This window comes from Pelodiscus sinensis, chromosome 19, assembly GCF_049634645.1.
Source record: "Pelodiscus sinensis isolate JC-2024 chromosome 19, ASM4963464v1, whole genome shotgun sequence".
NCBI classification, from domain to species: Eukaryota; Metazoa; Chordata; order Testudines; family Trionychidae; genus Pelodiscus; species Pelodiscus sinensis.
The window spans coordinates 17843365-17856945 of NC_134729.1; the positions used below are offsets into that span (position 1 = coordinate 17843365).

At 63.5% G+C, this 13581-nt stretch overlaps 1 protein-coding gene across 1 annotated transcript; it reads left to right on the top strand.

Moving 5' to 3' along the window:
• Positions 1–1285: 1285 nt before the first annotated feature.
• Positions 1286–7994, top strand: LOC142819056 (zona pellucida sperm-binding protein 4-like). Its single transcript, XM_075903393.1, has 12 exons — positions 1286–1506; positions 2254–2375; positions 3156–3240; positions 3497–3652; positions 3881–4068; positions 4611–4708; positions 5028–5155; positions 5647–5836; positions 5910–6057; positions 6632–6719; positions 7192–7305; positions 7849–7994. The coding sequence occupies exons 1-12, from the start codon at positions 1299–1301 to the stop codon at positions 7992–7994; spliced, it is 1671 nt and encodes a 556-aa protein (XP_075759508.1). The 5' UTR covers positions 1286–1298.
• The last annotated feature ends 5587 nt before the right edge of the window (positions 7995–13581 follow it).

Below are 13581 nucleotides of genomic sequence, written 5' to 3' on the forward strand. Positions count from 1 at the left end.
TAGCCCCAGGGGTTTGCTACAGCCGCCGGAGCAATTCCCCAGCCCTGCTCCCTCACCTTCCTGGGCAGGGGCTTCCCGGCCCCTGCAGAAATCCACCGGCCCCTCAGCCAGGCTCAGTGGCTCCTGGCCCCAGGCTTGGCTCTCGGGGGCTCTTCTCTCTACAAGGGAGCAAAGGGGGGGGGTCAGATGGAGCCGCTCTGTCCTGGCCCTGAGCAGCTGGGGGGCTGCAGGCTGGCTCCAGCGCCAGGCCCTGGGCAGAGTCCGGAGAAGCAGAGTCACTGAGGGCCGCAGTCCTGTGTGATGCCAAGGGGCTGTGAATGGGCCTTGATGTCGAACTCCCTGCACTGGCTCCACACCAGCAAATCCCTCCCTTGTCAGCGCTTCTCCCCCCCCTCCCCCTTGCTACGGCCCCCTGGGGGTTGGCTAATGTCTGTTACGACTGTGCAACTTGTATTCCTCCCTCCCCCCGTAAAAATATGATTTTTTGGTGAAAATTCAAAATTCTGACATTTGTATCCCAAACTCAGAGCCTGGAAAGAAGAGGCATCCTGGGACTCTGCAGCCAGCTGGCATTGCGGGCGATACAGTCATAGAATCCCAGGGCTGGAAGAGACCGCAGGTGACATCGAGTCCAGCCCCCTGCCCGAGGCAGGACCAACCCCGACTCAATCAACCCAGCCAGGGCTTGGTCACGCCGGGACTTAACCACCCCTAGGGATGGAGACGCCACCCCCTCCCACGGGAACCCATCGCAGCGCTTCCCCACCCGCCTAGGGAAATAAGGGAGGGTGCTCCTGCCAGGGAGTCCAGCCTACAGAGGAGAATAGGGTGTGGGGTAACGGAACTACAAGTCCCATGAGGCATTGCAGCAGCACAGCCAGACTGAAACCTTTGCCGGGTGTATGGGGGTGGGGGAGTGAACAATTGAAATTGTTGGGAGAAAACAGGGTCCTGGTCGGAAAAAGGGTTTGGTGGAAAATCCGTTTTTTCCAAGTTTGGATGGAAAATGCTCCAGATCTCCTGGGTCTCCCTTCACCCGCCTCACTTCCCTTTGAAAATGTTCCCTTTGGCGCTAGCTAACCCCAGGGGGCCGTAGCAAGGGGGGGGGGGGAGAAGCGCTGACAAGGGAGGGATTTGCTGGTGTGGAGCGAGTGCAGGGAGTTCGACATCAAGGCCCATTCACAGCCCCTTGGCATCACACCTGGCCCATACAGGACTGCGGCCCTCAGCGCTGGCCAATCAGAGCTCCCCGGAAGGTATAAGGCCCGCCTGCGGCAGGGCAGGCTGTGAGTGGCAGCATGGGTGGCTTGGTTTGGGCAGGGAGGCGGAGGGGTGCTGGGATGGTCTGGCTCCTTTACAGCCTGGTTTTCCTGGGGGTGCAGGCTGGCTTGAGGGATGGGGGTGCCCTGTGGGGTGTTAGCTGGCTGAGCTGTGGGCAGAGCAGCTTGGGGTTCACCCTGCTCCCGAGCCAGACTGCGGTGGCTCCTCTGGTGCTGAGAGCTCTGGGTAAGTGGGGCAAAGCTCCAACCTGTCTAGGCTGCTGTGGTGCTGGGAGGTAGCATTGCCTAGTGGGCAAAGCTGAGGAGGTGCTGGGGAGGTTGTTTTTTTTTTAAAGTGGCTGGTTATTTGCTGGGGTCTTGAGTCTTGGCTCCTAGGAGGGTCCAAAGGCAGGACAGGGGCTGTCCCTGGAGTGCTCTGTGCCCCTCAGGTAAAGGGGCTGGGGGCAGTTGGCTCAGCCATGAGAGAAATGGGCAAGTGGCCAAGGTGTGGCCCAGCCCCTGCCGGCTGGGGCAGGTGCATGCAGCAATGCCTGGATGTGGCCAGCCCTGCCCCGCCTGCCCCATCCCATTGCTCTGTCTCCAGCTACAGCTGCCCCTGGGGGACTGAGCAGGGCTCTGTAGCCTGGCCCCTGCTCCCTGCCTTGGCTGTGGCTGGAGGGGGTGACCTGTGGTCCATGCGGGCACAGCTGAGAAGAGGGGGAGGTGCCCTGTTTGCTGGGGGCCAGCCTGTGGCACTGGGCCATCTCTGCACGTGCTTGGCCCAGGCACTGAGGAAGGCTCCAGGCCCAGCCCTGAGGGTGCCTAATGCCAGGGGGCGGGGGGGGGGGGGGGTCAGGGCAGTGGCTCTAGCATGGCCAGACTCCTGCTGAGCCCCCTGCCCAGGGCTTGGAGAGGGGGTCTGCAGAGCTGGGCTGTGGGAGCAGAAGCCCCGGGGGGCAGGTGCTCAATGGGTTGCCCCTCTCGTGCCCTCCAGACGCGGGTGGCAGCCCCCACCCCCTGCGGAGCGACCCGGCCTGTGGGACCCGGGTGCAGCCCCGAGCCGACGGCTCCGTGGTGGTGGAGGTGTCCTACGCCGGCTGTTACGTGCAGGAGCAGGTAAGGGCCTGGCTGGGAACAGGGGGCTCCCTGGGGCGGGGGGCTGGGCTGCTGGAGGGGGTGAGGGGACCCTGCCTGGAAGGGCTTGGCCGTCCCTGCCCAGACTGGGGAGACCTGAGTTCCCCTCCTGGCCCTGTGTGATCGGGGGTGGGGCAGGTCTCCTCCCCTCCGTGGCTCTGTGGCCCCCCCGCTCCTGACACCTAGGAGGCTGAGGTGTGGCTGGTGCTTGCGCGGGGTCTGGTCCCTCGGCCAGGCAGCGCCGTGACCATGTGGCCCCGCTAGCCCGGGTGTGACAGGCCCTGGCTCTGCTCTGGGTCCCCGCCCAGCCCTGGCCCTGCCTGGCTTCCCTCCCTGCAGCCGGAGGCTCTGGCCCGGCCCCCGTGAGGTCCCTGTGGCTGGCCGGTCTCCCCTGGCCTGGCCCTGCTGGGAGGGGGCTCCCTGCCCAGAGGAGAGCTCTGCGGCCGCCATGCCGAGGGGGGAGGTGACCAGAGTCTGCCTGGGGAGCCTGAAACCCTCCACTGGCTCCTTGGCTCCCCCAAGAGCTGCCCCTGCCCCGTCCTGCTCCTTGGATGGACCCAGCTCGGGGTCCTGGCTCTGCCCCCTCCCAGCCCCCAACCGGCTTCGGCATTTGCTGCCCTGCCTGCGCCCTGGGGAGACGGGTTCCCGTGCCCGCCCGGCGCAGGGGCTAGGGGCGCCTGAGCCCTTCGTGTCCCTGGCTCTCCGGGCGGGCGGCCGGGCAGAGCCTCCAGCCATCCCTGGCCTGTCCTCTGATCTCCCTAGGCTGGCAGCCTGGTGCTGGTGCTGCAGGTGGAAGGCCCTGGGGGCGCCCACAAGCAGGAGCTGCGGTGCCCAGACCCCGGCCTAGGTAAGGGGCTCGGCGCCAAGCCGGACGGGGCGGGGGCTGCTGCTTGGCTGGCTGGAGGCCACCGCCCTGAGCAGGGCCTGGGGGGGGGGGGCTTCTGGCCTGCCCCGGGGTGGATCCTGGGTGGTTGAGGGGAGGTGGGGCACGGGCCAGCTTCTCCTGGGCATGGCCCTGGAGGGGGGGGGGGGCTGCCTGGGGCCCTCCCTGCTCCCCCGTGTGGCGTCCCCTGCCTAGGCCCCAGCTTTGCCTCTCTCCCCAGCCTGGGACGTCCCCAGCCCTGGGGCCTGCTCGGCCGTCCCGGCCTCGCTCCGGCTGCCCTGCGCTGCCCCGTCCCTCGCCCGAGGGGAGTGCGAGGCGCTGGGCTGCTGCTACCGCCCCGGCGACCGGCGGGCTCCCTGCTACTACGGCGACCAGGGTGAGCGAGGGCTCGGCGGGTGGGGGGCCCGGTGGGAGGGGGCTCCAGGGGTTGGGGGTAGCGGGGGGAGCGCTGTCCTGTGGAGCCCGGGCTGGGCACGCTCCCACCCCCGCGACTGTCGGGGCAGGACTCGTCCCTGCTGCCTGGCTCGTCTCCCCCTCTGCCTGGTGGGGGGGCTGGCCCCTGGCTCCGGGGGCGCCCTGCTGAGGGGCTGTGGGTCTCCCCCAGTGACCGCCCGCTGCACCCCCGATGGCCAGTTCTCGGTCGCCATCTCGAGGGCCGTGACCCGGCCCCCCCTGGACCTGAGCTCAGTGCACCCGGCGGGCGCGCAGGGCGGCAGATGCGCCCCGGTGTCCAGGAACGAAGCCTTCGTCGTGTACCGCTTCCCGCTCTCCGCCTGCGGCACCACCCTGCGGGTAAGGGGGCGCCTGCCCCGGAGTGCCCCTCGGCGGGGGGGACACGGCCGGCACGGCCCCTCCCTGAGCCTGGGGGGGGTCTCACTGTCACGCTGCGGCTGTATCTGCCCTGCCACCACCAGGCCCCTTGCAGCTGGGCCCCTTCACCCGCCCCCCTGCTTCTGGGGGTGTCCCCTGGATTGGGCCCCACAAGCCCTCAGCGGGGGATGCTGCTCCCTGGCTGAGAAGAACTCGTGCTTCCTGCCCCCAGGAAGCGGCTCCGGAGGGGCCAAGGGGCCTGGGCGCTAAAGGAGTGTGGGGCAGGGCCCCTATGTGGCAAGTGTCCATGGGGTGTCTGGGCTGCGAGGCCTCATCAGAGCTGGGGGGGGAGGGGCTGATCCTGACGGATCGGAGCCAGGTTGGGCCTCCCCTGGGCAGCCGGGCTCCTGGGGGGGGGGGGCAGGTGGGTCTCAGCCCTGCTGGCCCCACATGGGAATCCCCCTGGCCCCACCTCCGCTCTGCCCTGGGAGCCTCCCTGGTGCCTCAGCCTCTCCCCTCGGCAGGCGGCGGGCGCCCAGCAGGTGTACGAGGTGGAGCTGGCAGCCGACCGCCAAGTGCTCACGTCCCGGTCGGGCTCCATCACCCGGGACAACAGCTTCAGGTAACAGGCCTGGCTGGGAACATGGGCCCTGTGACCCCGCAGGGTCTGGGGCCCTCTCCTGGGGGCCCCTCTAGGGTGGGGGGGGGGCGCTCGGACCCCTTTGCAGCCGTTGAACCTCCCCCGAGGGGCTGAGCAGAGCCCCCAGCTGGGGGCTCCTGGTGCTGCCCATGCATGGGGCTGAGGGGCCATTGGCTGCCTGGCTCCTCTCCCGGCCACTGCTGGGCCTGGTGCCGGCGTCTCACCCCCGGGGCTGATCCCCAGGCTGGGGGGGGGCACTTGCAGTGTGGGGTGAGCAGCTCTCTGGCCCTCCCCCGTCCAGGCTGACCATCCGCTGCAGCTACTCGGCTGAGGACGCCCTCCCTGTGAGCGTCGTGGTCTCCACCCTGCCCCCTCCCCTGCCAGCTGTGGGGCAGGGCCCCCTGGCCTTGGAGCTGCGGATCGCCACAGGTGACTGTGCAGGGCCGGCTGGGGCTGGGGGCAGCTTCTGGGACGCAGCAGGGGCCTGACCCTGGGCGGCCGAGTGGCCCGAGGGCTCGGAGCTCTGCTCCTGGGGCAGCTGTAGCCACTGGGGGGGAGGGCAGGAAACCCAATGGAGCTTGGCCATGGTGCAGCCAGGAGGGGCTCTTGGAGCTGCCCTGGCCCTGCCGGGAGGTTCTAGGTGTCTGGAGTGACGCCCCTGGCCTGTCTCCCACGGCCCCAGCCAGGCCCATGGCGGTGCCGCTCTGTGGACTGGCCAAGGCCCAAGGGTCTCTCGTCCCCCTGTAGCGATAGAACGGCCTGTCCCAGGGCAGGTTCCAGGCCGTGGCCAGTGGGCTCTGTGCCAGGCGCCTTGGGGGTTTGGGGACCAGGAGGGGCTCGTCCTGCCCCCCTCTGCCTGTGCCCCTCGTGCTCTGGGGCCGCCCTGGGCAGGGCGTGATGCTCTTGGCCCGTCCCCGCAGACGCGCAGTACAGCGCCTACTACACAGCCCAGCAGTACCCGGTGGTGAGGCTGCTGCGGGACCCCGTCCACGTGGAGATCCGCGTCCTCCAGAGGACAGACCCCAGCCTGGTTCTGGTCCTGCACCAGTGCTGGGCCACCCCCAGCACCAACCCCCGGCAGCAGCCCGACTGGCCGCTCCTCGTGGACGGGTGAGTCTGAGCAGGCTGGGGGGGGGGCGTGTCCGGGGGAGGCTGCTGCCCACCACTGCCTGTGTCCCCGCAGGTGCCCGTACGAAGCAGACGACTACCAGACCCAGCTGGTGCCCGTGGGGGAGGCCTCGGGGCTGCCCTTCCCCTCCCTCTATCGGCGCTTCGCCGTCAGCACCTTCACCTTCCTGGACGCCAGCTCCCAGCGCGCCCTCTCGGGCCCGGTAGGCTCCTGTGCCCCCTGCTCCTGGGGCTGCCCCCCAGCCGAGCCAGTGGGCAGGGATCCCCACTCCAAGCTGCTCGGCAGCCTCCTCGTGCAGCTCGGCCCCTGCCTTGGCTGCCCTTCCAGGGAGCTTGCTAGGGCTGCTGAGCCTCGCCCGCCCCATGCAGCCTCGTGGGCCAGTGCCCGGCCTGCAGGGTCCCGACTGCAGCTGGAGGCCCTGGGGGCAGACAAAGCCCCAAGCCGGGCTGGGCCTGGGCGGCCGCGGGGCCAGCGCCCTTCCAGCTCCTAATGGTTCTGCGGCAGGCCAAGGGTCCCCTGGCTGGGCTGGCGGATGCACGGGGCCTGGCAGCAGTTCCGGGGGTGCGATCACGCATGGTCCTCAGGCCCTGCCTTGCCCCAGGGCTGTGCTCGGCATGTGCAGCTGCGTGGGGCACCCCTGTGCCTCCAGCCAGGCACGCGCAGGGCCCTAGCGCCGGCTCAAGCAGCCCCGGCCCCGCTCCCCAGGTGCCCAGACGGCGCTGGGTCCCAACAGCCTCCGGCCGGCGCGGCTTGCCAAGCCCCCTCTCTGCTTGCAGGTGTATTTCCACTGCAGCGCCTCCGCCTGCCTGCCCTCCGGCCTGGAGCGCTGCGCCACCCCGTGCCCCGGCGCCCTGCCGGCCAGAGGTAAGCGCTGCTGGGCCCCGGGTCTGGCTCCTCCCGCCCCCTCCCAGGCGGATTCCCAGCGCGAGGGGCTGGTCTCAGAGCCCCAGACTTGGGGCCGAGGCAGGAAGGTCTCTGTGACCAGGCACATGGGGCAGACAGGTCGGGCTGGGGGGCTACAGGGGCTGTGCTGGGAGGCTCCGGCTGGGACGTGGCCCTGCTGGGAGGGCCCCTCAGATACAGCAGCTGAGTGGGGTCATGGCCAGGAACTAGCCGGGGGGGCTGGAAATGTGCCCAGCCCCCCCACCCGCCTGTCCATGGGCCCAGTGTGACCCCTCTAGTGAGTCTCCTCGGCCAGCAGGGTCTGGGGCGGTGACTCTGTTTCTCCGGACTCTGCCCAGGGCCTGGCGCTGGAGCCAGCCTGCAGCCCCCCAGCTGCTCAGGGCCAGGACAGAGCGGCTCCGTCTGACCCCCCCCCCCCTTTGCTCCCTTGTAGAGAGAAGAGCCCCCGAGAGCCAAGCCTGGGGCCAGGAGCCGCTGAGCCTGGTGACGGCCGAGGGGCCGGTGGATTTCCGCAGGGGCCAGGAAGTCGAGGACTCTGCCCAGGAAGGTGAGGGAGCAGGGCTGGGGAATTGCTCTGGCGGCTGTAGCAAACCCCTGGGGCTAATAGGGCTGCCGGGTGTCTGGCTTTGAACCGGACTGTCCAGTCTCTGGGCTTTCTGGTGGGGAACAGACTGGAACTGTCGGGTGTTTTCCAAACCAGATGGGTTGTCGATTGTCTTGTCAGTGTGTCTAGTATCTTTGTTGAAACCGCCTGGCCACCCTGCGGGCCAACGCTCCAGGAACAGGGGCTGGGTTGGAGCTGCCCAGGACCTCTCTCCTGGTGGAGGCCACGTGTCCCTGGCATCAGTGACGGGGCGGAGGGCCGGCCTGTGGTGCCTGCACTGCCGGGCCAGGGGAGATGGACCCAGACCAGCCCCAGGTGGCTCTTGTCACTGGGCAGGGCTCAACCCCGGCCAGAGCTGGGCAGCGCTGCTCACTGGGCACAGCCTCGCGCTGGTGCAGCCACCTGCTTCCCTGGGCCGCTGGGTGGGGTGTCACTGGGAGCCCCTCGGACCGGAGCTCTCCTAACCGACCCCTCCCTCCCCCACAGGTTCCCATGGACGCAGGCCCCCGGTGGCGTGGGGAGAGGCGCTGGGGCTGCTGGCCGGCGCTGGGGGTGCGGTTGTGGCTGCTGCCGCGCTGGCGCTGGGTCTGAGGCAGCGCTGGGGATGTCCCAGTGGGCCCGTGAGTGCCTAAGAATAAACAGATCCAGTGACTGACGCCTCCTGTGCTTCCTGGGGGGAGCTCTGCTGAGTGGGGGGGGGGGGGAGAGGGTCTGGTGCTGGGGCTTGGGGACGGTGTCTATGCCAGGTTGGCCTGGCTCTTGCACAAAGAGGGACTTGAGGCAGTGGCTTAGTGTGGGGGGGCTTTAGTGGCTCTCTAGGAGGTTAGGTGGCCCCCACAACACACAGCCCTCTGACAGCAGGCTCAGAGGCCTCTGGCGTTAAACTTGTCAGTTGACTCTGGGGATGGGGGTGAGACGTAGTGGGGGGGGGGTACCTTGCTGGGTTGTGAGCCTTTAGCTCAGCGAAGGTGGCTCCCTCTCACCCTCCCCAGACAGTGAAACTAGGGACCAGGGCCAGTTAACTCCCTGAGTAATACCTACCCCTCTGTGCTGGAGTGAAGCAGATTTCACCACTGCACGCTACAGCCCTGGCCTGGGAGAACAGCTGCTGCCTGTGGATCAGACTGGAGCCTTGGTTCTCAAGGACGCACGCCGCTGCCAATTGCAGAAGGGCTTGCGGAAGGGATGTTTGCTGTTGGTTAATCAAAGTAACTTCTGTGAACTCTAATCCAGGGCTGGATTAAGCCGGGGGCCTAGCCAGGTGCTGCCAGGGGCACCTGATGGCAGCTCTAAGGGGGGCTGTGTGGCTGGGCATGCAGTGCCCCTTACAGCTGCCATCAGTCACTCCCCGGAGGTTGGTGCCCCAGGCAGCTATCAGCAGGTGCCATGCACCAGGGACTGTGCAGTGCCCCTTACAGCTGCCCTCAGGTACCGTATGACCACTTTCAGGTGTAAGGTGCACAGCATGCTGGGGGCGGGGCCACGCATGCACTCTGCGCATGGGGGTGGAGCTGCATGCTGGGGGCGGGGCCACGCATGCACTCTGCGCATGGGGGTGGAGCTGCATGCTGGGGGCGGGGCTATGCATGCACTCTGCGCATGGGGGTGGAGCTGCATGCTGGGGGCGGGGCTATGCATGCACTCTGCGCATGGGGGTGGAGCTGCATGCTGGGGGCAGGGCTACGCATGCACTCTGCGCATGGGGGTGGAGCTGCATGCTGGGGGCAGGGCTACGCATGCACTCTGCGCATGGGGGTGGAGCTGCATGCTGGGGGCGGGGCTACGCATGCACTCTGCGCATGGGGGTGGAGCTGCATGCTGGGGGCGGGGCTATGCATGCACTCTGCGCATGGGGGTGGAGCTGCATGCTGGGGGCGGGGCTACGCATGCACTCTGCGCCCGGGGGTGGAGCTGCCCAGGGTACAGGAATGGCTCGAGCTGGCCCGGCTCTTTTCAATTAGTTGACTATTCTATAGTACCTAGGGGCGGGGCCGGCAGCCAGTGAGCTCTTGCCCCAATTCCAAGGAGCCCCCTCCACTCCTTGCTGCTGCCTCTGTATCAGAGGCAGCAGCATGGGGTGCCAGGCGGGAGTTGGGCTGCGAGGGAAGCCGGTTTAAAAACCAGTGCCCCTCATGGACCTGCCAGGAGCGGCCTGAGGCTGGCTGTAGTAGCTGAGCCCCAGGCGGAAGGTGCAGTCAGCACCCCCGCCTGCACTGCTGTCAATGGCCGTGATGTCATCATCGGGCACCTGGGCTGGCGGCACCCTAGGCAACTGCCTAGGCTTATGGTCTGCCCCTCTGCCTCTGATAAAGGCAGCAGTGCACCGTGGCAGCAGCCCTGTTATGCAGGAGTTGGAGCTCCCAGACCTGGAACTGAGCTGGGCTGCCTGACAGCCTAGCTCCTTATACACTTCAAAAGCAGAGCTGCGCCAGGGCTACTCCTGGCTCCATCACAAGCCAGGACTGAGCCAGGCTCCTGACCTGCCTGCTAAAAATGTACTAGGGGGGAGGGAGTGTGTGTCGTCTATAGCTTTTGCTTATTGGTGAATCAATTACACTTACATCACGGCTATGTCTAGACTGGCATGATTTTCTGCAAATGCGTCTAACGGAAAAACTTTTCCACTGAAAGCATTTGCGGAAAAGAGCATCTAGATTGTTACAGACGCTTTTCCGCAAAAGCACTTTTTGTGGAAAAGCGTCCGTGGCCAATCTAGACGCAGTTTTGCGCAAGAAAGCCCCAGTCGCCATTTTCACCATCTGGGCTCTTTTACGCAAAACAATACCGCATGGTCTACGCTGGCCCATTTGCACAAGAGGGCTTTTGCCCAAACAGGAGCAGCATAGCATTTCTGCAAGAACACTGATGATCTTACATGAGGTTGTCAGCGTTCTTGCGGAAATTCAAGTGACCATTGTAGACAGCAAGCAAGTTTTTCCGCAAAAGCAACTGCTTTTGCAGAAAAACTTGCCAGTTTAGATGCAACTTACTAGTTTGAGGCAGGCTCAATTACTGTATGAGCCTTCCCATTTTACAGATGATAAAACTGAGTTATGGAGGGAACCTAACTAGTCTAAGGTCACACAGAATGGGACTGACTCCTGGTGGTAGAGCATGAATGAAAATGGTTGCTGATGTGGACCGTGGGCAATTCCCTGCCCTTGTATAACCCACAGCACGAGTCACATGGGGCTAGCCTCTGGCTGAACCTCAACAGAACTAGCCTGCTGGACATACACAGCTTGATACCAAAGTGCTAGAACAGAAACCACCAGCCACCCTGGCTTGGCTGGGATGGAGCCTGCAGTGTTTTAAGAGCATAGTTTGTCTTGGAGTTAGTGGGGGAAGCTTCCCGTAGTTCCAAGCCAATCACCAATAGCTCTTAAACCACAGCCAGCTGCATCCATCCCAGAAGGGCGCTGCAGGGGCAAGTGCCTTCTGGCGCTAGCACCTCAGTATTCAGCTGTATCAGTCTGTGTCCAAGTTGCCAACATCTAATGCCCATAAAACAGTTCTGGGCTTTGCCTTGTTGGTATGGGATAGCTTGAGGGGGCAGAGCATCAGACCCATTTCTGTGAGCCTTACGCAAGTCCATTCCCCCTCCGACTCTGTTTTGCTGCCTGTAAAATGGGAAGCGCCATACAGGGAGGCAGCGCACAAACCCCTCCTGCAGCTGGGCTGCTGAGGCTGTGTGCCCACTAGGGATCTAGGCTATCGTGCTGTTTCTGGGTCAGAGCGGCAGGGGGCAGTTGCATTTTCCCAGCTCAAGGCTGGTGTGTAGCAGTGAAATCAACTTTGCCTCAGCATGGGGACGTAGATATTGGAGATGGAGCATCATGAGCCCCAGTTTCACTGCTGGGGGGTGGGGTGGGGAGGAAGAGTCACTGTCCCTGGAGGAAAGGCCCCAGCGACCTTCTCACACTCCCTAGATTCTACCACAATGGCTCATGATGTGGCCAAGGTATCGCGCAGCAGGGACTCACGTGGTGCTGACTGTCCCAGTGAATGCTCTGTTCTTCCTCCTGCCCTGGCTCCTCCCCAGAGGCAGCGGAAGAGTTTAACTCCAGGGTTCTGCTGGCCTGGCTGCTCCCCAGGAGATGCATCAGAGAAGCCGCAAGTGTCGGTTAATGTCTCATAACCTGCTTTTTTTGACCCGCTTCTGCAACCAGGTTGTGGTTTGGTGCCCCTGGAAATGCAGAAGTGGCTGGGGGGCAGGGGCTCCTGGCTGGTAGAAGGGCCTGTGCCCCAGGCCTGTACCTAGTGACACCCGGTCTGGCTTCTCTCCACCTTTCCCGCCCAGCAGTGGGGGGGCTGGCTGCTGGCCATGACCGGCCTGGGCAGGGAGCAGCCGTTCAACTGTCATGATTGCACAAAGCCCATCAAGCAGGACGGGGGGGGGGGGAGAAGCAACAGCCGCAGCTGTCTGGATGCTGCCGTCTAGTGCCCGGCAGGAGGGCGACCCCATTGCTGAATGGGCCGAAGGGGAGGCAGCCTGAGAGGGTGCATGTGGGCGGGAGGGGGTGCATGTGGGGTGTCCTCACCAGTCAGCATGACAAGGCAGGGTGCAGGATGCTCATGGTGCGTGGCCCTTGGCATAGCTCTTGGGGCAGCTGTGGGAAGTCTGATGCCAACTTGCTTTCTTCCTGTGCAGCTGATCCCAAAAAGAGACCGGCAGGGGAATCCACCCCAGCCTAGACTCCCCCCGCAGCTGGCCCTCTTTCAGCCAGGCACTAACTCCCAGCAGGGGTGGAAATTACTACCCTCCTGGGAGAAGCCCCGGCAGACCCAGCTCGCTCCAGTACCAAAAGTATTCAATCAACCCGGAGCTGGATGCCAGATATCCCAGGGCGCACACACAGCCATGGAAGTCACCGCGGGGGTCTGAGTGGCTCCCACCAGCCAAACTCGTGTGTGGGGACACACAGAGAGCAGGTTCCTGTCCCAGGCATGGTACTACAAGCCCTGTCATTTGTCCTCTATAAAACAGGGGCAAAACTGACCCCGGCTACATTCCTCCGGTTCCTGAAAGGGGAGGAGGAGCAAAAGACCAGCACTGACATACAGAGCAAAGTGTTTGCGCTACGATACTGGGCTTAACACTACAAGACATTTTCGGATACAGGTTTCCTGAAGGGTGTTGCTTTACGCCCTCCTCTCGGTCTTTTTATTATTAGAGGCGTCAGGGCTGTAAACTGTGGCTAGAGCTGACTTGATGGGGATTTCATATCCTCTTAAACGGAAGGTGATGAAGGCCTGGTTGGGAGAATTTCAAGGCAACTCTTGGAACTGTTAGTGGGGTTTTGAGGCTGGAGATATGGCTCTGTATTCAAGACCCTGGGGCTGTGTCTACACCTGCAAGTTTTTCCGGAAAATCAGCCGCTTTTCCGGAAAAGCTTGCCAGCTATCTACACTGGCCGCTTGAATTTCTAGAAAAGCACTGACGATCTAATGTAAAATCATTAGTGCTTTTCGGAAAAATTATGCTGCTCCTGTTCGGGCAAAAGTCTTTTTCCGAAAGACGTTTGCCCAAAAGGGCCAGTGTAGACAGCACAGTACTGTTTTCCGCAAAAAAGCCCCGATTGCGAAAATGGCGATTGGGGCTTTTTTGCGGAAAAGCGCGTCTAGATTGGCAGGATGCTTTTCTGGAAAAGCACTTTTTGCGGAATAGCATCGGTGGCCAATCTAGACGTGCTTTTCCGAAAATGCTTTTAACTGAAAACTTTTCCGTTAAAAGCATTTCCAGAAAATCATGCCAGTGTACATGTAGACTGGTGGATTAGACACTGGAATTCTGGGAAGGAATGGTAGAGAAATCACTGCACCTGGATGTTTCCTGGTTTCACGTGTCCTTTCCCAGAGGTGGCTGCACTTTGCTGGGGCTGTGACGACAGTCAGGCTGTATGGGGATGATAGATGCTATGGGAAGCTTAGAGGTCATTGGGGACGGAAAGGGTATGGATATATTGCTCTTTGCAAATGCCCCTGTCCTCATGCTCTCCCCTCCCCCCCCAGCTTCTGGCTCTGACATCCTCACTGCTCCCAGCCCTTTGTTCTCTCATATGTAAGCACATACTTAAAAATACTCTACATAGGCAAAGTACTCTGCATGCTTGCTCTTAGCACTTTACATACTCTGGACTTGGTATTGACATACAAGTACTGTCTAAAGGTACTGGAAGGCTAACATTTGTTTTACTCTGTGAGTACCTTTTCAAAATA

What these genes read in the sequence shown, in the direction of transcription:
- LOC142819056 (XM_075903393.1), top strand. Translation starts at nt 1,299, where the DNA reads ATGGGTGGCTTGGTTTGGGCAGGGAGGCGGAGGGGTGCTGGGATGGTC. An exon ending in GTGCCCAGACCCCGGCCTAG is followed by an intron (nt 3,241 to 3,496) that starts GTAAGGGGCTCG and finishes CTCTCTCCCCAG; the next exon opens with CCTGGGACGTCCCCAGCCCT. An exon ending in CGGCGCCCTGCCGGCCAGAG is followed by an intron (nt 6,720 to 7,191) that starts GTAAGCGCTGCT and finishes GCTCCCTTGTAG; the next exon opens with AGAGAAGAGCCCCCGAGAGC.